The sequence below is a fragment of the Callorhinus ursinus genome, unplaced genomic scaffold (genome assembly GCF_003265705.2).
Source record: "Callorhinus ursinus isolate GAN/ISIS: 27379988/994484 unplaced genomic scaffold, GSC_fseal_2.0 scaffold2, whole genome shotgun sequence".
Classification (NCBI taxonomy): Eukaryota; Metazoa; Chordata; class Mammalia; order Carnivora; family Otariidae; genus Callorhinus; species Callorhinus ursinus.
This window is the reverse complement of record NW_027397064.1, coordinates 36,264,260-36,287,120: the sequence shown is the minus strand read 5'-3', so window position 1 is coordinate 36,287,120 and position 22,861 is coordinate 36,264,260. Positions and strand designations below refer to the sequence as shown.

General features: G+C 41.0%; 1 protein-coding gene across 9 annotated transcripts in view; it reads right to left on the bottom strand.

Annotated features, from left to right (window-relative positions):
* Positions 1–22,861, bottom strand: part of ANKRD44 (ankyrin repeat domain 44) — a 321,875-nt gene that overhangs the window by 135,067 nt on the left and 163,947 nt on the right. For all 9 annotated transcript variants that reach the window (XM_073880874.1, XM_073880858.1, XM_073880849.1 and 6 more), the window contains one exon: positions 15,591–15,661. In XM_073880874.1, the coding sequence (XP_073736975.1) occupies positions 15,591–15,661 (71 nt within the window). The remainder of the gene's footprint in view (positions 1–15,590; positions 15,662–22,861) is intronic.

The window sequence follows — 22,861 nt, the reverse complement described above, 5'->3', positions numbered from 1 at the left end:
CCTTCCATTGACCTAATCAGCTTTTTTGCCTCTTGAACTATTACTCTCAACCTTGGCTGGGCGATGGAATCACCCGGGGAGCTCTTAAAAATACAGATGGCTGAGGTGCCTGGGTGGCTCAGTTGGTTAAGTGCCTGAGTCTTGATCTCAGCTCAGGTCTTGATCTCAGGGCTGTGAGTTCGAGCCCCCTTTTGGGCTCCACACTGGGCATGGAGCCTACTTAAGAAAAAAAAATACAGATGGCTGGTGCCACACCAGAGATTTTAACTGGCCTTAGATTTCTGTAAAGCCCCCAGGGGACTTTGTTGTACAGCTAGGATTGAGGACACTCTTCTGTTCCATCAAGAAAATGATACAGCTTCTCTCAAGATGGGAATGACTGTTGGTTGTTTCTCTTTACTTCTAGAGACATCCCTGGAGCCAGTTAGTGGGACTCCTTTATGCACGTCTTCCTAATGTGGCATCAATAAACCAATGAAAGGCGCCACACTGCTGACACCCCTCACGGACCAAAAACTCACCCCCGTCCACCTTATTCCTCACAGGCCTGAACTGTCCAAACCACTTCATCATGCAGGTACATAAAAGTGCTCAGATAGTAGATTAACGTAGATAGTGGATAGTTAAAATTAACGTTTTTTATCAGGGACATAAATAATGAAGGAAAAAAATGTTCTATGAATCAGTAATAGCAACATTCTGAGATGAATGGCTAACACAGTAGACTAAGAGCGAAAAAATTTAGTTTCACAAATTAGAGAATACAGTTGAAATATGCAGTATGACTCTATTTAGATGCTACAAACAAGAAACCCACTGGGCCCAAGCAAACAGTTTGTTAAAACTTCCAAAAAGGAAGAAAAAAAAAGATATATGCCACCCATCCTCAGCAAGACAACCAAGTAATGACTACTAAACATTCCTGGAGCTCATTTTAGAGTGAAACATGTGTATGTGTATTCTCATGCTCACCTACTAGGTGCAAAACACTAAGGAAGACTGAAAGAAACATGAGCCAGACTCTGTTCTAAAAGCTAGCTGGGTGAACAAAAAACAAAAGAAAAGCAAAGCCACAATATAAGAGGTAAGATTTAAATAAGAAAAAAAAATGATATTTTTGTCAACTTTGGTCTCAAAAATTGGGAGGTTTATGTAGATACGTACATACAACCTATTGTGATATGGGAACCTCCATTTGTGTTTATTTTCTTTACAAAGGAAAGCATCGTAGCTGGTATTTAACTCTGGGTTGGCACTGTGCCCTCAGTCAGCTCTGAGGACCTTGCCCTGTAGGATCTGAGACACCCTCCGGGAAGAGAGGAACTTCCACACGCGGAGGGGGTGAGGCTCATGCTCTCTGTTCATTCGCTCTGAGTGCACAGAAATGCACAGTGACGGGCCCGCCAGATCCAGCTACAGATTGTGATGCGTGCCCTTTGACTAAAAACATCCCCAGATGGGCAGGATGTATGAAAGGAACCTGCAGATTAAAGATGATAATACAAACGCAAATGTAAATAACACGGGGTCACAGAGCTGATGCTTCTACTCCGAGTAAAAGCTTTCTATACATTACAAGGTAAAAATAATGACAAATTTAATCAGATCTGACAAGAGCTTGGCCAAAACAGAGGAAAATCATCAGTAAGTCTATTAGCTTTGTGGTTATGTAAGACTACGATAAATGAAAAGCCTCACCCTAAGTATATTGTGATATACTTGAAATATTAGCTAATAGCAGTAGTTCCTATATGTAATTCATAAATAAATGAGATGCACATTTTGAAGATGCATGCTGAAAAAGTTTTGCAGAGATATTGCCAAAAAGGTTGGAGATAACCACATAAGGCAATACGATAAAAAATGGTATAATATCCTTTTCACATATTCACAGCACATAACAATATATACTATCATTTTTAATACCTTTGCCTTGTGCATTATTTTACTGTACTTTACAGATTCTTGCTTGGCATTACATATTACATAAATTCAGAATAGACTAACAAACCAAAAATATGCAGGAACAATTCATAAATTTATACTATTTGGACATAAGACCAATGAATTAATGAAAAACTTGTTTTTATTTTTTTATTTTTTAAAGATTTTATTTATTTATTTGAGACAGATTGAGGAGAGACAGAGAGAGAGAGAGTGCAAGCGAGGAGGAGAGGGGGAAGCGGGCTCCCCACAGAGCAAAGAGCCCGCTGCGGGGCTCGATCCCAGGTCGTTGGGACCATGACCTGAGCTGAAGGCAGACGCCCAACCGACTGAACCACCCAGGTGCCCCAAAAAACCTTTTTTTAAAGATAACAAAATTAGATAATAAAATTTCCTAAAAAATTAGAAAAGGAAGAAGTTCAAGTTCATTGATCAGAAGGGGACAAAAAGAACTGGACAGGGTCTCTAATCAATCTCTTTTCATGTGAACTTTAAGCAGTCCCAATGTGAGTGCCAACTTCATCATGTTTGTCTCTCCTACCAGCACTCACTGTCATAGCTCAAGGATGCCTAGAATAACCACTACTTCTACTTATCTACTTTTATAAAATGCTTTAACTTTGGCATTCTTCAGTTTTATTTCTCTATGTGCTTAGGGAATGAATTGCATAGTTTTCATCTTGACAAGGACTATATCAAGAAATACTTAGTATACAAAGGAGGCTATCTTACTTAATTTCCAAAAATTAACTTTTTTCATGAAAATACAAGTAGTCTAACGTGATTATGGATTAGCTTCACAGACGTACAGGATATTAGAAGTAGAGAAGGCCTCAGGCGTCATCTGGTCTGACCCCTTCATTTGATGGGCAGCTTCATGTTATAGGCAAGGTGGCTGAGTCAAGGGCAATGATCTGTCAGCCGAGCTGATTAAGAATCTAGCTCGGGTGTTTTCTACTAGGCCACAGCTTACTCAATGGACAGTATCGGCCAAGCACACTGACATAAATGTTTTTAAATGTTAACTCTCCTTATTTAAATTTTTTTAACTCTGAAGTTTTACCCTGCCAAACTTGCTTAATACATTAATAGAAATTTAATATAATACTTCAGAAAAAACAAAGCTTTGCTTTAAAAAAATAATTTCCTACAAATCAAAACCACAATGAGATACCACCTCACACCCGTCAGAATGGCTAAAATTAACAAGTCAGGAAACGACAGATGTTGGCGAGGATGCGGAGAAAGGGGAACCCTCCTATTGTTGGTGGGAATGCAAGCTGGTGTAGCCACTCTGGAAAACAGTATGGAGGTTCCTCAAAAAGTTGAAAATAGAGCTACCCTACAACCCAGTAATTGCACTGCTGGGTATTTACCTCAAAGATACAAATGTAGTGTGATCCAAAGGGGTACGTGCACCCCGATGTTTATAGCAGCAATGTCCACAATAGCCAAACTATGGAAAGAGCCACAATGTCTGTCAACAGATGAATGGATAAAGAAGATGTGGTGTATATACAATGGAGTATTACGCAGCCATCAAAAAAAATGAAATCTGCCATGTGCTATGACATGGATGGAACTAGAGGGTATTATGCTAAGCAAAATAAGTCAATCAGAGAAAAACAATTATCATATGATCTCGCTGATATGTGGAATTTGACAAACAAGGCAGAGGATCCTGGGGGAAGAAAGGAAAAAATGAAATGGGACGAAACCGGAGAGAGAGACAAACCATAAAAGACCCTTAATCTCAGGAAACAACCTGAGGGTTGCTGGAGTGGCGGGGGGTGGGAAAGATGGGGCGGCTGGGTGATGGACACTAGAGAGCGTATGTGCTATGGTGAGCGCTGTGAATTGTGTAAGACTCATGAATCACAGACCTGTACCCCTGAAACAAGTAATACATTATATGTTAATAAAAAAGATAATTTCCTTTTCTAAAATTGCATTTCTCTTTCAAAAATTTTAATCTTGAAAGCACTTCAACTTGGTTTCAAGAGAGAGTAATTTTATGGCTATTTAGGAAATTAATGATTTTTGTAATCAAAAGAAGTCTCTCTTTTCCAGTTTCACACACTGGCTAAAAATTTCATGTCTAGGGGCCTACTCTGACAAAAATTTGCAAGATAAAAAGAAAACTAATATGGGAGAAGGGAAGCTGAACACTTTCTGAATCAAGAAAAGATACTTAAATAGTGCTTCTCTGTGGTGAAGGACCAGTTTTTAAAAAATTATCTCAAATTCATCATGAGTCAATACTTTTGTAAAATACAATAAAAAGTTGGGGCACCTGGGTGGCTCAGTCAGTTAACTGGCCATCTTGGTTTTGGCTCAGGTCGTGATCTCAGGGTCTTGAGATCAAGCCCTGCCTCGGGCTCTGCACTCAAGACAGAATCTGCTTGAGATTCTCTCTCTCCCTCTCTCTCTGTCCCTCCTGCTCACACTCTCTCTCTCAATAAATAAATAAATCTTAAAAAAATACAATAAAAAGTAATTAGTAGAATAATAAAATGAAAAAAGACAAAGAGAAATCATGAACTCGATTCTTTTATTATTAATCATATTTAGCAGGCATGACATGACTCTATCAAAGAGCTCTAAAAGTTTCTGAATGCTTACTCTTTTCACAACAGTCTTAAGACAAAAGCTCACAGGCTGAGACCGGTACACAAGCCACACTGTGAGTAATGCTCCTTCAAAGCCTTTGTTTCTTTTTTAATGAATAAACATGTGTGAGGATTCCAGCATTTCTTCTGAATGGAGGCATCAGCCCAGTTAGCAGTCAGTCTTAGGACTGCACACCTCCTTGGATTACGCTCCATAGGAGGCTGTGCTATATCAATCATGGAAATAAGAGAGGGAGGAACTGTCATGGGATGTCACACAGAAGGGAACTGGAGATGGCATTTGCAGTCAGTTTATTTCTACTTTTTATGACTTTCTCTTTTCACAAAAGGCCACTCCAACTCTGTAGTAAGAAGTAGAAACATACACTGTGGCACATGGAAAAGACGAGAAGAAACAGGATGCATGTGTCTTAAAAACTATTGCCCTTAATATTTGTTTCTTCCCTCTCAAATGTGCATTGCATTTAAGTGGTCATAAATTACTCATGGAAAAGTAATTGTTTATGACTATCCAGAGTCCTGCCAGGCATAAACAATGTCAAATTTTGTAAACTGTAAGTTGCTTTAGACTGGGGTCTGAGTCTTACACAATTTTCTGTACTCTCCCCAAAGCTTTGTGCATATCATATACTCAATATATTTGGATAGAATAAATATAGTGGTATAATCATTAGCAAACTCTCTAAGTAAGGCTCAGAGGTTAAAATGGAATAGCGCACAGAAAGTGCTCAGCATACTGCCTAGCACACACTAAGTGCTCAATAAGTGCTCACTGTGACAATATATATTTGGACACAACATCCTCATTTCTATAGCCTAAAGACAGGATACATTTCTATAACCTAACCACATTTACCATGGGCTGATGTCCCTGAGGCTGCATTCAAGTCCTGAAGGCATTTACTCTATTACTGAAATCATTTGAGGCTTTTATCCTCTATTGATTAGAGCAATTTCATATTCTGTAAGCACTGCATAAATCGGTACCCAATTAAGTCATTCAATTAATCGAAAATTCCTCCAAAAGTACTCATTATTAAATTAAACTCACCCTTTGTTATTAGAATTATTATTAGGGTACAATTATTCTAAGAACTAGCAGTACAACGGGGACTCACTGGAGACTTTGGGATATGAATGAACTCAAAGGAAACTATTCAAGAAATGCTGGCTTTCAGAGGAAAAAAATGAAACAAGATGAAACCAGAGAGGGAGACAAACCATAAGAGACCCTTAATCCTAAGAAACAAACTGCAGGTTTGCTGGAGTGGAGGGGAGTGGAGAGATGGGGTAACTGGGTGATGGACACTGGGGAGGGTATGTGTTGTAATGAGCACTAGGTATTATATAAGACTGATGATTCACAGATCTGTACCCCTGAAACAAATAATACATTATATGTTAATTAATTGGACTTAAATACATAACTAAATCTTAAAGAAGTAGTAGTAGTGGTGGTGGTGGTGGTGGTGGCTTTCAACACTGGGAAGGCCAGATACTAAAGTATTCCCAGTCTTCAATCTCAACTCTCAGAGTGTGGTATATAGACCACATGCATCAGAATCTTCTTTTTAAAATGCAGATTTCTGGGCACAACCCCAGGCTTCATCAAAATCTCTGGAGATGAGGTTCTAGAACAGGTACTTGTGACAAGCACCCCAGATGACTGGAATCCACAGTAAATCTGACTATCACTCATCTCCATTCTAACTAATAGGTCCCAAAATGCTTACTTTTTTCCCATTCCAGGGACTATGTTCTATATGCAATCAACTTTTTATAACCCTAAAGATAATTTAGGGAAAGCAGTAACATTCTAGTCTCCCATATAATTTTTCCAATCCTCCTGTCTACTAGCATTTTGCTCGCAATAATGACAATGTTTTTTAGAGAAGGGGGAAAACATGAGTTTTAAAATTTAAGCTGTAAGATAAAATGTTTATCCTGCTCAGCTCTGGGAACCATTTTTATACTTGTCGGGACTTCTGTCTGCATAGACACAAAAGCAGACCCATTTTATTGGTTGGCACAGTATCCACCAGGGTGCTCATGGAATCTGAGGGAAGCAGCAGAGCATGGTGGTTAAGAGAGCAGGTTCTCGAGTTACACACTCCTCCACTTACTGGCTGTGGCATGTTTGGCTCGTTCCCTAACTTCTCTGAGATTATGTTTCCTAAATTAGGATTAAGAGCACTATCAGTCTCAAAGAGTGGCTCAGAGGTTAAAATGGAATAGCGCACAGAAAGTGCTCAGCATACTGCCTAGCACACACTAAGTGCCCCATAAGTGCTCATTGTGACAATATATATTTGGACACAACATCCTCATTTCTATAGCCTAAAGTCAGGATACAATCCTTTTTAACTCTGCTAGCCAAAAGACAGCTTCCAGAACAGGAAAGTGAAAAGTTCAGCAATTCTCCTTTGGTGGTACTCTCCATTCATTCTAAAAGAAAAGGAATGTGTGGGGGCACCTGGGTGGCTCAGTCGTTAAGCATCTGCCTTCGGCTCGGGTCATGATCCCAGGGTCCTGGGATCGAGCTCCGCATCAGGCTCCCTGCTCGGCGGGAAGCCTGCTTCTCCCTCTCTCACTCCCCCTGCTTGTGTTCCCTCTCTTGCTATGTCTCTGTCTGTCAAATAAATAAATAAAAAATCTTTAAAAAAAAAGAAAAGAAAAGAAAAGAAAAGAAAAGGAATGTGTGGGGGCGCCTGGGTGGCTCAGTCGTTAAACATCTGCCTTCGGAGGAAAAGTCGGAAAGAACTCAAATACATGGAGGCTAAAGAGCATCCTACTAAAGGATGAATGAGTCAACCAGGAAATTAAAGAATTAAAAAAATTCATGGAAACAAATGAAAATGAAAACACAACTGTTCAAAATCTTTGGGATGCAGCAAAGGCAGTCCTAAGAGGAAAGTATATAGCAATACAAGCCTTTCTCAAGAAACAAGAAAGGTCTCAAATACACAACCTAACCCTACACCTAAAGGAGCTAGAGAAAGTACAGCAAATAAAGCCTAAATCCAGCAGAAGAAGAGATATAATAAAGATCAGAGCAGAAATCAATGAAATAGAAACCAAAAGAACAGTAGAACAGATCAACAAAACTAGGAGCTGGTTCTTTGAAAGAATTAATAAGATTGATAAACCCCTGGCCAGACTTATCAAAAAGAAAAGAGAAATGACCCAAATAAATAAAATCATGAATGAAAGAGGAGAGATCACAACCAACACTGAAGAAATACAAACAATTACAAGAACATATTATGAGCAACTATATGCCAGCAAATTAGATAATCTGGAAGAAATGGGTGCATTCCCAGAGATGTATAAACTCCCAAAACTGAACCAAGAAGAAATAAAAAACCTGAACAGACCTATAACCACTAAGGAAATTGAAGCAGTCATCAAAAATCTCCCCCTGCCAAAAAAAAAGCCCAGGGCCAGATGGCTTCCTAGGGAAATTCTACCAAATATTTAAATAAGAATACCTATTCTTCTGAACCTATTCCAAAAAATAGAAATGGAAGGAAAACTTCCAAACTAGTTTTATGAGGCCACTATTACCTTGATCCCCAAACCAGACAAAGACCCCACCAAAAAGGAGAATTACAGACCAATATCCTTGATGAACATGGATGCAAAAATTCTCACCAAAATACTAGCCAATAGGATCCAACAGTACATTAAAAGGATTATTCACCATGACCAAGTGGGATTTATCCCTGGGCTGCAAGGTTGGTTCAACATCCACAAATCAATCAATGTGATACAATACATTAATAAAAGAAAGAACAAGAACCATATGATCCTCTCAATAGATGCAGAAAAAGCATTTGACAAAGTACAGCATCCCTTCTTGATCAAAACTTTTCAGAGTATAGGGATAGAGGGTACATACCTCAGTATCATAAAAGCCATCTATGAAAAACCGACAGTGAATATCATTCTCAATGGGGAAAAACTAAAAGCTTTCCCCCTAAGGTCAGGAACATGGCAGGGATGTCCACTATCACCACTGCCATTCAACATAGTATTAGAAGTCCTAGCCACAGCAATCAGACAACAAAAAGAAATCAAAGGCATCCAAATCGGCAAAGAGGAAGTCAAACTCTCACTCTTTGCAGATGATATGATACTGTATGTGGAAAACCCAAAAGACTCCACCCCAAAACTGCTAGAACTCATACAGGAATTCAGTAAAGTGGCAGGATATAAAATCAATGCACAGATATCAGTGGCATTCCTATACACCAACAACAAGACAGAAGAAAGAGAAATTAAGGAGTCAATCCCATTTACAATTGCACCCAAAACCATAAGATACCTAGGAATAAGTCTAACCAAAGAGGCAAAGAATCTGTACACAGGAAACTATAAAATACTCATGAAAGAAATTGAGGAAGACACAAAGAAATGGAAAAACGTTCCATGCTCATGGACTGGAAGAACAAATATTGTGAAGATGTCAATGCTACCTAGAACAATCTACACATTCAATGCAATCCCTATCAAAATACCATCTACTTGTTTCAAAGAAATGGAGCAAATAATCCTAAAATTTGTATGGAACCAGAAAAGACCCCAAATAGCCAAAGGAATGTTGAAAAAGAAAAGCAAAGCTGGTGGCATCACAATTCCAGACTTCAAGCTCTATCACAAAGCATCAAGACAGTATGGTACCGGCACAAACACAGACACATAGATCCATGGAACAGAATAGAGAGCCCAGAAATGGACCCTCAACTCTATGGTCAACTCATCTTTGACAAAGCAGGAAAGAATGTTCAATGGAAAAAAGAAGTCTCTTCAACAAATGGTGATGGGAAAATTGGACAGCCACACGCAGAAGAATGAAACTGGACCATTTCCTTACACCACACACAAAAATAGACTCAAAATGGATGAAAGACCTAAATGTGAGACAGGAGTCCATCAAAATCCTAAAGGAGAACACAGGCAGCAACCTCTTCGACCTCAGCCGCAGCAACTTCTTCCTAGATACATCGCCATAGGCAAGGGAAGAAAGGGCAAAAATGAACTATTAGGACTTCATCAAGATAAAAAGCTTCTGCACAGCAAAAGAAACAGTCAACAAAACCAAAAGACAACCAACAGAATGGGAGAAGATATTTGCAAATGACATATCAGATAAAGGGCTAGTATCCAAAATCTATAAAGAACTTCTTAAACTCAACACCCAAAGAACAAATGATCCAATCAAGAAATGGGCAGAAGACATGAACAGACATTTTTCCAAAGAAGACATCCAAATGGCCAACAGACACATGAAAAAGTGCTCAACATCGCTCGGCATCAGGGAAATCCAAATCAAAACCTCAATGAGATACCACCTCACACCCGTCAGAATGGCTAAAATTAACAAGTCAGGAAACGACAGATGTTGGCGGGGATGTGGAGAAAGGGGAACCCTCCTACACTGTTGGTGGGAATGCAAGCTGGTGCAACCACTCTGGAAAACAGTATGGAGGTTCCTCAAAAAGTTGAAAATAGAGCTACCCTACAACCCAGCAATTACACTACCGGGTATTTACCCCAAAGATACAAATGTAGGGATCCAAAGGGGTACGTGCACCCTGATGTTTATAGCAGCAATGTTCACAATAGCCAAACTGTGGAAAGAGCCAAGATGTCCATCAACAGATGAATGGATAAAGAAGATGTGGAATATATACACAATGGAATATTATGTAGCCAACAAAAGGAATGAAATCTTGCCACTTGCAACGACATGGATGGAACTGGAGGGTGTTATGCTGAGCGAAATAAGTCAGAGAAAGACATGTATCATATGACCTCACTGATGAGGAATGCTTAATCTCAGGAAACAAACCGAGGGTTGCTGGAGTGGGGGTGGGAGGGATGGGGTGGCTGGGTGATAGACATTGGGGAGGGGATGTGCTATGGTGAGAGCTGTGAATTGTGCAAGACTGTTGAATCACAGACCTGTACCTCTGAAACAAATAATAATTTATATGTTAAAAAAAGAAGATAGCAGGAAGGGAAGAATGAAGGGGGGGAATGGGAGGGGGAGACGAACCATGAGAGACTATGGACTCTGAGAAACAAACTGATGGTTCTAGAGGGGTGGGGGCAGGGAGATGGGTTAGCCTGGTGATGGGTATTAAAGAGGGCACGTATTGCATGGAGCACTGGGTGTTATACCCAAACAATGAATCAGGGAACACTACATCAAAAACTAATGATGTAATGTATGGTGATTAACATAACATAATAAAAATAAAATAAAATGCAAAATAAATAAATAAATAAATAAATAAATACTTAAAAAAAAAAAAAAAGTCTGCCTTCAGCTCAGGTCATGATCCCAGGGTCCTGGGATCAAGCCCTGCATCAGGCTCCCTGCTTGGTGGGAAGCCTGCTTCTCCCTCTCCCACTCCCCCTGCTTGTGTTCCTGCTCTCACTATCTCTCTCTGTCAAATAAATAAATAAAATCTTTAAAAAGAAAAGGCATGTGTGAAAGGCCAGCTGCATTTGGATGTAGGCCACGGTAGGCTGTGTGCCTGGTTGTCTGCCCTAAATACCATGTCCTAGAAGACACCCTTTGTACCCTTTCAAGGCCCCTGTAGCACACATTAACAGTGCCTTCCATTGAGTGGGCTTCAATAAACATGTATTAAACTGGCCAGGTTCGTATGGATTTAATTCCTGTCCCCAGGGCTGCTCTTTTCCAAGAAAGAAAAACAAAAAAGCAGCAAGAATAAGCTAAACAGGAGAAACAATATGAAATAATTCACAATGCTTCAGGAAATTCTCCCTGTAAGCCCCAAATCTTGCTCATCTACGTTATCTCGAATTTCAAAATATGTTTCCCTAATATTTTGGCAAGAGATTATTTTCATGTCTTCTCAGGAGTGGGAGTAATGGGGGGGGTGAGTTTAAGGCCCTGGGGAGACAGTGCTGCTTGGCTCCATTTATGTGTTTGGTTGTCTCCTCCCTGGGAACCCCAAACATGGGGAGGGGTGGGTTCTGGATCAGAAGGAAGCACACGGTACAGCCTGGTCAGTACCAAGAAAAGTCTTGAAAGTTTATCTCCAGAACCCAATCCAACGCTGGACAATTTTCAGCGGGTATGACCCTGTCTTGATCTACTTTCCTGTCTGTGTAGGAGCTTTTCTGTCAGGCATGGGTGGATGTTTAATCAATAGGATGATCTGATACTCCTATTGCTATTACAGGCTCAGGAAATAAATTAAGCAACAAACATTATTTTTCCAGGCATAGAAATTGGAACATAAAATTTGCCTGAATGGAAAGAAAGCTCAGAAATCTTGACTTATACGGGTATCTCTGACTTACACAGATACCTATGCTGCATACAATTTTGAAACTCATCCTGATTTTTCAGGTTCCAGTGGTTTAAATGGCTTCCAGGGCTACACTTCCAGAAGTAAGCTTCAAATCGGTTTACCTTGCATGCATGCAAGATGATTACCACCAGCGTTCTCTGTGGTGCAAACTAGTTCTACGTTAGCAGTTGTACAGAGAATCACATTAACATAGGTTACGTTAGAAGGCCAGGCTTTAAGGAATCACTCAGAAAACAAGTGTTTAGGGGCACCTGGGTGGCTCAGTCAGTTAAGCATCTGCCTTCGGCTCAGGTCATGATCCCAGGGTCCTGGGATGGAGCCCCACGTCGGGCTCCTTGCTCAGCAGGGAGTCTGCTTCTCCCTCTCCCTCTGCAGCTCCCCCTGCTTATGCTCTCTCTCTCTCAAATAAATAAAAGCTTTTTAAAAAATTTAAAAAGAAAACACTTTAAAAAAAAAACAACTGTTTACTGAGCAGGCAAGACACTAGAAATACAATGACAAGCAAACAGGTGTGGCACTCATTTCAAGGAACTTACTATCTAGAAGGCCTTTTTAATTAGGATAGAGTAACAATTTCAGGGGTAGTTTTATACTGTGTCAACTTAGCCTACATTCCAACTACATTTCTCAGGATCCCCTCCCCAGGCCCGTTTGCCACAAGAGAGATCTTCATACATTTTGGAAGGCACAGATGAAAGCACAGGCTGACTGGTGTGCTGGGCGCCAGGACCTGTTGGAGCTTGCGCACATCCTTACCGACCAGCAGGAGCCGCATGTTGGCATAGGGCATAGCTGGTGTGTCTTCAGAACTTGCAGTATCTGCCTCAGTTTCTCCCCTCCTCGGGCCAGGTGCCCCCTGCAAGCTCTAAGGTGAAGCTCACAGCCCCTTCTGCAAGTCACCCAACTCCACATGTTGAGGCAGTTAAGAAACAGTCAGGGCTTCCAATTTGTTTTTGTTCTCTCCCCTTTCACGTCCAGCTTTTTTTCCCCCAACGGCAGACCCTGCCCGCCCACAGTGACTTCAGACCACCAGAACCCAAGGGGACAGCCTGACACAAACTTCTCCAGCAGCTCACACAACTGTGGAAGGTCTAGTTACTATAATAAAGATTTTATCCTGTATCTCCCTTGGTGGTTCTGGTTCCCTGATTGAACCCGGAAGCATCAATTACCTACAATTTAGAAGCAAAGGGCTTTGAGGACAGTAGAGAGTTTATAAGCCTTTCGATGAAGAAATGGTTTTTAATTCATATTCATGTAAGTAATACCGGTCTTTGCCAATCTAAGCGACGGAGAGATGTGCCAGCTTTCACACTGAGTGCACAGATCCCCTTTGGCAGCCAAGGTTCAAAACACCAATCCAAACCTTCTCTGTCGTTTCCCCATCTAGCCTGCTTCTCTTGCCTCAGCTATGGTTTAGGGGAGGCACAATGTAATGGCAAGAGCAACAAATTCAAAGGAAGCAAGAAATCTGAATTTAGAACCGCCATGGCCCAGCAATGTGCTGGAGTTAAGATGTTCACAGTCAGTTCCAATGACGGTTACAAAGACTCCAATTTTCATAAGAAACTTTCCAACTTGTTGTGATAGATATTAATATAAAGACATCTTCTCTCGCAAGTTTACATATGACCCTGATTATTTACAACTCAGGGTCTGTTTGCATTTAATTCCTTCCCGGCAAGAGACACCTGTAAGGGATTTTTTTCCTCCAGCAAACCTGCAGAGGGAGCTGGTTCCTTAGAGAAGCAACGAATGTCTTTCTCAGATACAAAGATTGATCCATCATTGGGTTGACTGAACTCAAATACACTAAAGACACGTAAAGAAGGCAAGCTGAGGGTTGCTGCAAATGGATGTTTTGAGGCCTGAAGCAAGTAGCTGAGCTAACAAAGGGGGAGATCACTTGGGAAAGATCACATAGTTCTGAAATCATCTGGTCTTATGTCTTTCTGTCCCACTAGACCACATGCCTCCTAAGCACAAGGCCTGGCATATAGGAAGTGCTTAATGAATTTTTTTTTTAGCTTAAAAGACCTGGTTTTTGTTAAAAGAGGAAACAAACCCACACTTTTCAAAAGATACTTAAAAAGAAATTTACTGAAGACCACATGGTCTTAAAAGACCAGGAAATACTCGTCTGTAAAGGAGCTGGTCTCATGAAGCTGGTCATACAGACTCAAGTAGCCCACTGTTCCTGCTTTCCCAGGAAAAACAGATATGAAATACGGGACCATAAGAAGATTCCAGATTCCCCAGGGTATGAACTGGGCAACTTAGGATCATTTGCCTCCCTTATGCCATGCAGGCTCTTAGGAAAGAGAACACAGCCTACACCTTATAAAAACTCCTCAAATCACACAGCACAGCAAGGAAGATTGTGAGCACTGAGGTAACTGTCATGTACCAGACAGTTGCCGCAGAGAAAAGGCTGAGACTGATGACAGCCTCTGACACCTGCTACATTAGTAGGGCATCCTCGGCAACAGCCCTTGCTCCTAGGTATACCTTCGCTGGCAGCCGAGGAACCTCATTTGGTAAAATCAGCTATAAAGACTAGTCATCCGGTGACAAGTGCCTCCTGGGTAAGAGCCTCTTGGCTCCCTTGATGGTGAGCATCACCCCTGACCAGGTTTCAAGGCTCAAAGTCACCAGCATTCCCCACCACCCCTCACCCACACTGGTTTTCTCTTCTCGGCACTTATACTTTCCCTGAACCAGCTGATCCACTTGCTATAGTTTCAACGACCAGCCTCTCAGTTCCTAAGTGCGAGACCTGTATGAATAATAATCATCTAATAGCCATCGTCACCTGCATTTCCAGAATGCAAAATAAATTCTTTCATGAGCACCTACAATGGACCAGGCTTGGGATACATCAGGGAACAAAACACAGATTCCTGCCCTTCTGGAGCTTACATTCTGGTGACATGTTTGCCAAATTCAGCACATTCAGACAGAACTGACTGGCTTCCTTTCCCTGCTCCTCCGCCTCTGCCTTCTCAATTAATGGCCCCGCCATTCACCCAGTGGCCTCTCTTCTACCTCACCCTCACGAGGTTCCAAATGCTGTCAGCTTCATACTTATCTCTGTGGCCACACCCCAATGCTCAGAGGACCCCCAGCCCTCTGCCATGTGACCCAGCCCCTGCTATCAGACTTATCTCCACTACACCCCTTGTTCCATCTACATCCAGCTGAACCCACCATTTATTCATTTCCATGCCCCCTGTCCTCTAGCATGTTTATCCCCTTGCCTTCACCCTCCCTCCTTCCCCTGGCTTCGTAAGTGCCTACTCATCCTCCAAGGACCAGCTCAATTGACATCCCTTCTTGGAAGACTTCTCTATTCAAGCAGTTGTTTGCTTCCTCCTCCAACCAAGTTACGATACTGTACTGACATGCTTACCTGATTGCCACCCCCTCCAGACTGTGAACTCACTGAAGCCAAGGATTACACCGTCCACCTTGGACTACTCCAGTCACCCCCCACCCCAAGCATCACGCCTGGCATGCAGGAGGTGCTCCAAAAAGTCAACTGTTCAATTCTGGTAACCTTCTTGCATTAGAAACCTTTTGTTCACAAGCAAGAATCCCTAGTTCAGCAGAAAGCATTTTTCTCTTTCCAGGGCCTGGAGGTACTAGATTAAATAAGATAATCACTCACTTCACTTCTGGAGGCAACAGCCCGGTGCAGTGGGGTCAGCCACATGTTGTCCTTGGCATTTACACGAGCTCCTGGAAGCAAAAGCACAAGTTAGAGGCATAATGTCGTCAGGGGAAATTCTACTCATGTTAAGTCAAATGTGATATCTTGTGCTCTCATTTGCCTGGTACAACCACCATATTTTGTTTTGTTTTTTCTTTGTATCAGTCATGCACTTTCTAGCCACCAGACAGGAGGAGAGACCCAGTACAGTAGAGAAAGTGAAATCAGGAGCTGAAAATGGCACAAGAATTGGGTAAAGGCTAGATGAGAGGCACGGTATCTCCTTGGACAGGAGACACAGTTGTGAAAGGGCTAAGGTTCTCCAGGAGTAGGGAAATATAGATCCTGAAGAATGAAGAACTTTTCAGATATGTGTGTACATATATAAATATATACATACATATATAAAATATATAATTATACATAAATATAACATTTTATATATAAAATATATAGTCACATATATTATTTTTAGTCCTTAAGTATACTTATCTCACAGGGCACAAAATACCCTTCTTGGCAAACTGTCAAAGATGAGCAGCCTTCTAACAAAGGTATACTAGAGGTCAGCTGGATTTCAAACAAATCTTGTAAAGTTGAATTTGATGAGACTTGATCCCGGCTGAGGGGATTAGCAGAAATCTGTTCTATCCAAGAATCTTGATTATTTCTCTGGGACTAGCCAGATATCTTGGTAGGAAGCAGTCAGCTTCCATGGAGCTTTTGGACAGACATAACAGGAAGCCTATGCAGGTTGCTCATAGTTCTTTCCACTATGGGGCAGGCAGACAGGTTCACACATGAGCCAGAACCAGCTCACACTCAGGGACGTGCCCTCATGCTCAACTTTCTGGGAGCCACGTCACCAATCAGGGAACAAAAGCTCCATGTGAATGGATTCCAAGAGAGTAGAGTATGCCCTCCCTTCCATGATAGTCTCTCAATTCTCCCTGAGTGCAAGCCCATCAAATCTACAACTGAACCACAGAAACCTCCTTTTTTGGGGTTCAGGGTTTTTTTTTAAAAAAAGATTTTATTTATTTGAGACAGACAGTGAGTGAGCATGAGTGGGGGCAAGGGGGGGGTCAGAGGGAGAGCAGACTCCCCACTGATCAAGGGGCCTGAAGCAGGGCTCCATCTCAGGACCCTGAAATCTACCTGAGCTGAATGCAGATGCTTAACTGAATGAGCCGCCTAGGCATTCCTGGGGTTCGGGGTTTTGATCAGTCTTTTGCTCAGATGGAAAATTTTGTGAAATAAAAGAGAAGGATAAGAGAAGTATGTGTGATGTCTTTGTAGATGCAATAAGAGGAGCCAATGTTAGCCTCAGGACAACAAGGAAGGAAGCTCACGAGGAAGAAGAGTGCAGGGATGAATCAAAGAAACTAGAAAGTAAGGCAGAAGAGGGGAAGTACAGATGGGATGCCTCTGGAACAAGGGCCAAGAAAATGAGTCAAGTGGAAGCAAGGATTGGTTCATCTCTCTGAGGCCAAGGACAGCTGAGAGCTGAAAAATAGAAACCTAGTTTTAAAAAGGAAAAAAAGAAAAAGGCAACAGGTGACTTTCATGGGTCAAAGTGAGCTAGAGGGGCGCCTAGGTGGCTCAGTCAGTTAAGCGTCTGGCTCTTGGTTCTGTCGTGATCTCAGGGTGGTGAGATCGAGCCCTGCACTGGGCTCCATCTGGGCGTGGAGTCTGCTTAATATTCTCTCTCTCCCTCTGCCCTTACCCCCACTCACTCTCTTAAAAAAAAAAAAAAAGTGAGCTAGAAATTTAGTTTAAGCCACCAGCTAAAAAAGAAATAACAAATCATAGAACTTACACTACTTTTTTTCTTTAACTGAAGAACAAATACCATCAACAATATTAATTCTAGAAAATAAGAACATAGTACTTCCTAAAACAAAGAGAGAAAGTCTCTCCTCCCCTCCCCCCATTCTGATTTCATTGGTTTGAGATGGGGCCAGGCACAAATAGTTTTTAAAAGCTCCCCAAGACCCAAGGTTATTTTAATACACTGTCAAGGTTGAAAGCCACCTATAAATTGTTGCTTAGTTCATCAAGTTTTGAATCCTAATTCTACTAACTCCATCCAGGCAGCTTACCTGAGGAGGCTCAAGCCCCTTACATCAACAGGATCAAATAAAATCAGCTTGGGCATGCTAAGAATCAAAGGCAGTAGGTATCTCCCTTCACTGCAGCAGGAAGTCCTGGGTTAACTGCTCTGGAGTGAACATCCTAAAGGGCTGGGTGCAAGTCTCCTCCCAGGGGGAAGCATGCCTCGAGCTGGCCCTTCTGCTCACCCTTTTCCTTGTTTAAGGAACTTGATCTCACAAAGTCGAACCAGTCATCTGAGAGGGAGAACACTTGGCCACAGCACACTCTGGGTCTGAGCTGTCACCTAGCCGTCTGCATGATGTCTCTTTCCCCAGTCTAGGCACCCCTTCCTTCAGCATGTTTAGAGGAAGGAACACTATGTGGGTCAGATGCGATACCTGCTATGGATACCGCATCAGCTCAGACTCAGAGCCTCAAAGTCAGCGCTGTCCAACGGAAATGTGATGTGAGCAAAGGATGCAATTTTAAGTTTTCTAGTAGCCACATTAAAAAGGGGATATATACTTGTATATATAATAAGTATATATAACTTTAGTAATATATTTTATTTAACTCAATATATCCAAAATATCATGTAATTGAGTTTAAAATTATTGACCTCATTTACATTCTTTTTTTTCATGCAAAAGCTTCAAAATCCAATGTGTATTTTACCCTTACAGCACATCTGCACTGAAACTGGCCACACATCACGTGCTTAGTAGCCACAGCTGGTTTGTGACTATCGTGTTGGACAGCACAGATCTAAATGCTAAGCGGTAGAGCCCAGACTTGGAGACTCATTTGCGTAGGAGCTCCCTTTAGTTCTAAAGAGCTACAATTCTATTATTACAGCTGTGCAACTGCTAAGAGCCTTGTTAAAAAATCACTAACATAATCTGAGCTCTTACTCTGTACACTAACGTACGTGTAGTCCATTGAACAGGGAGATGCTATTAAGATGCCAATTTTGTAGATGAAGGAATTAAGGCCATGAGAATATGCTCCAGGTACCCAACTAGGAAGGGGCAGATTTGAACCCAGGCAGTCTGACTTCAAAGCCCAAGCTCTTAGGCGCTGTGCCTCACTTCAACACTAGCCATTCAACTAAATACTGATTAAGCTTCCCTTCCACTGTCCCCATTTTTCTCTCCATTCCTTACATTCATTCCTCTCTCCCCCTGTCCATCTCTCTCTCTCTTTTTCTCCATTTTCATGTATCTATTTTCAAATATATATGTGTATATAGTCTCCCTTGATTTCATTTCCTTCTTTCCCATCTTTCTCCTTTTAGCTCCAAACACTGGTTATAATAATATGAAACAGAAATACATACTTTATTATTCATAGTCTTTGACAGAGTAAATTTTGCATTGCATGTGCATAAACTTCAAAAGCTAATGCAAGAAGAACCCTAAATGGCAAGACACCTATGAAAATATATTTCTCAAAATTCAAGAGGGAGAGGCAAATGACAGCAACATTAACATACCATTTCACACCCATCAAATTGGTGAAAATTATAAAGTAGGACAATGCCAAAAGTTAGCAAGGGTATGGAGTAATATTAAGACTTAACATACGGCAGTGGGAGCGTGAATTGGTACAACCGCCTTTGGGAAGCAATTGGTGCTACCTAGTAAAATTGACAATACGTGTGCCCTACTACCCAGCAACCCCCAATTGTATACCCTGGACAAACTCTCACATGTGTGTAAGAATGTTCACTGCAGCATGTTTGTAACAGCAAGAAACTGGAATCTTAAATGTTGGTCAAGAGGAAAATGGATAAATACATTATGGTATTTTTGTACAATGGAATGCCACACTGTCACGGAAATGAAGGAACTGAAGTTTTATATATACATAAACAGATGCACTTCAAAAACACAACATGAATGAACAAATGAAGTTGCAAAGTAATACCTACGGCATAATGCCAGTTATAAAAATTTTTTAAATTTACAAAGCAATTCTATATGTGGTCTGTGGATGCACACTCATGAAATAAAAATAATAAATGTGGCTAAAGAAAACAGATATCAATTCTGGATAGTGGTTGCTTCTAGGGTGGGGTGGGGGGAGAAAGGATGAAATAAGCATCAAGTAAGGATCAAGCCCCACATCAGACTCTCCGCTCAATGGGGAGTCTGCTTCTCCCTCTGACCCTCCCCATCTCGTGCACAATCTCTCTCTCTCTCTGACTCTCTCAAATAAATAAATAAAATCTAAAAAAAAAAAAAAAGATATGCTACAAACATGGAAAAAATGTTAAGATTTCTTAAAGCTTGGTGTACCTGGGTATTACTTATATTATTCTCCACATTTTCTGTTATGTTTGAAATATTTTCTATTGAACATTTTTAAGAAAGCTAGTGCATTTGAAATTTTATGTTTCTTCATAAAAATAGGGAGGATTAAGATGCTTTTTCTTACACTATTTTCTCAGTTAGTGGCTCTTCTCCTCAGTAAAAATAAAATGACATTTCCATATATAAAGTGGCCCAGTCATAGTCTCTTCCAGGATGTTCCTAAGGCTCACCCCAGGTGAGTAAGTGATGAGGAGCCACGACTGCTGTTGGATTTGTAGGTAACCTTGGTTGCGCAGCCCCATTTGAAAAGACATTTTCAGGTTAACAACTTGTTCCTTGCTGGTGCGGTTGTTACTTCTTTCTCCTGCTCTCTTCCCTCCACAATCACGAGAGCTGACCCCACAGATAGACCCCCAGCTGTAGAACAGAGGCAAGGGGTAAGCACACCCAGGAAGGGTGGGACCACGGAAGTCCATGACCACCCAAAGGTGACAGAGCTCTAGAATCTGATGGACTCTTTTGCTGTCTCTCCAAATGCCATTTTATCACCACATTTTGAATCTAAGCATCTCAACCCAGTAGCTCCTTACCACCAGGACACTAAGGAGGGGCACAGTGCATGTGTGTGGTACCTGCCCAGACCTGTGTCCACCTGCTTTTGCCACTGCGTGTTGAAATCTTACCTTTAGTCTCACTCTATCTTCTCCCTCCCCCCTCCCTCTCTCTCCCTCTCTCCCTCTCTCCCTCTTATACACAATCTATTTCTGTCTTTGTGTATGTGTGCACTAGAATGCTCTATAACATGTTTCTAAAGGAAGTAACTATGGGTTAATGTTAAGACTAATCCTCATGAATGTATTATAAAAGGTTAATCATAAAAGTAAAATACTGGAAACTTTGGGGTTAGACAAAGAAGAGTTGGTTAAATAAATTCCTATATAACCATATGAGGCAGCTGTGATGATTTATAAGACTTCTTAACAATGTTACATGAAAAAAGCAAGTACTGAAATATTACATATGGAATGAGCCCACTTTTGTAGAAATATTGAACAGTTGAGAAGGATGAACCACAACAGCCCCGAGATCACTTTCTGGCACAGGATAAGCACTACCTAATTGCTTGCTCACTATTAGCAGAGCAGAGTCAGGGACTCAGGGATAGAAACTGGGGGCATCTGTCAATGGCACAATATGCCAACCTAGGTCTAAGACCAGGGCAGGCGTAAATCAATAGTTCTCATTGAAGGATGCTTTCTGGTTAAAACAGAGATTCCTCAATGTCTCTTCCACTGAGCCAGTTTGAACAGCAGCTATGAAAATCTGCCTATCACGAAGAAAAGCAACAGTCCTATTTTACTTCATGTTTTGTTCATACGAATAATGCATGAAAATGCATTTTTTTTTAAAAAATGGATTTACATATTTGGGTAAATTCCTCTTGAGGATTATCCTCAATGCTGGACTCTCCCTACTTCCTGAAAAACAAACAAACAAACAAACAAAACCACTGCTCTGAGCCTGGTACATAAGCTTCCAGTTTCTTTTATCCCTTCACATGCCAATCTATGTACCATGGAAAAATTGAGAGAATTAAGCTGAGTCGTCAGTACAATATTCTTTTTGTGTATTTAAAACATTACACAATAATTTTTAAAAATCTACAGTGTTTTATAAGTATGCTTTTACATAGATTCTATCATATCATAATAACCTTCTGAATATTGTCTCCTGTTACAGTAACATTCTGAATTTCTGAATTGTTTCTGAATTGACACTCTGAATCATTTCACCCAACAACGTATTTTTCATATCTCTGTTGACACTTACAGTATGAGTCCATTCCTTTTATTTACCACACATATTCCAATATTAAAACACTATACTTTTTAGACATTCTCTCCATTGATAGGTATTTCATTTGTTTCCAGTATTTCTTTATTCAAACAATGCTGCTGTGAACATCCATAAAATGACTCCTTATGCAAACATGCAAGTATTTGTCGAGGACAGATCTTAGAAATGGACTTTCTGTGTCATGGGTCATGCACACTTTTGGTTTTAATCCTTAGTCTCAACCCTCCAAAGAGAGCTACTGTGTGACAGTGCTTCATTTCCCACATCCTCAACAATACTTGATATTATTAGTCATTTAAAATATTGCAAATTTGATTGGGAGAAAATAGTATCACATTTTTCGGTTTTCCTGTTTAATAGTGAGATTGGGCATCTTCTAAGATGTTTGTTTACTGGCCATTTGCAATTCATTCTCTGAGAACTGCTTGTTCATATACTTGGCCTGTTTCCTCTATTTTTTCCATTATACTGTTATAATATATATTATATTACATATAATCTATTCTATTCTATTGTTTTTTTCTTATAATTTACACATTTACACTGTATTGTTATTACTATTATTATTTATATATTCTGAAAATTTCCAGTTTTACGTAGATCCAAATGTGGCTTTTAATATTAAAATTCTTTCAAGGAGAAAAATGACCCCGAGCTTGCTAAGTATCATAAAGCAACCCACCCCCACGGTGTGTCACAGACAACCCACCCCCACGGCGGCATGTCACGACAACCCACCCCCGGCGTGTCACAGACAACCCACAGCCGGCGTGTCACAACAACCCACACCCGCGGCGTGTCATAGACAACCCACACCTGGCGTGTCACAACAACCCACACCCAGCGTGTCACAGACAACCCACACCCGCGGTGTGTCACAGACAACCCATGCCGAGCATGTCATGACAACCCACACCCGCGGCGTGTCACAGACAACCCACACCCGCGGCGTGTCATAGACAACCC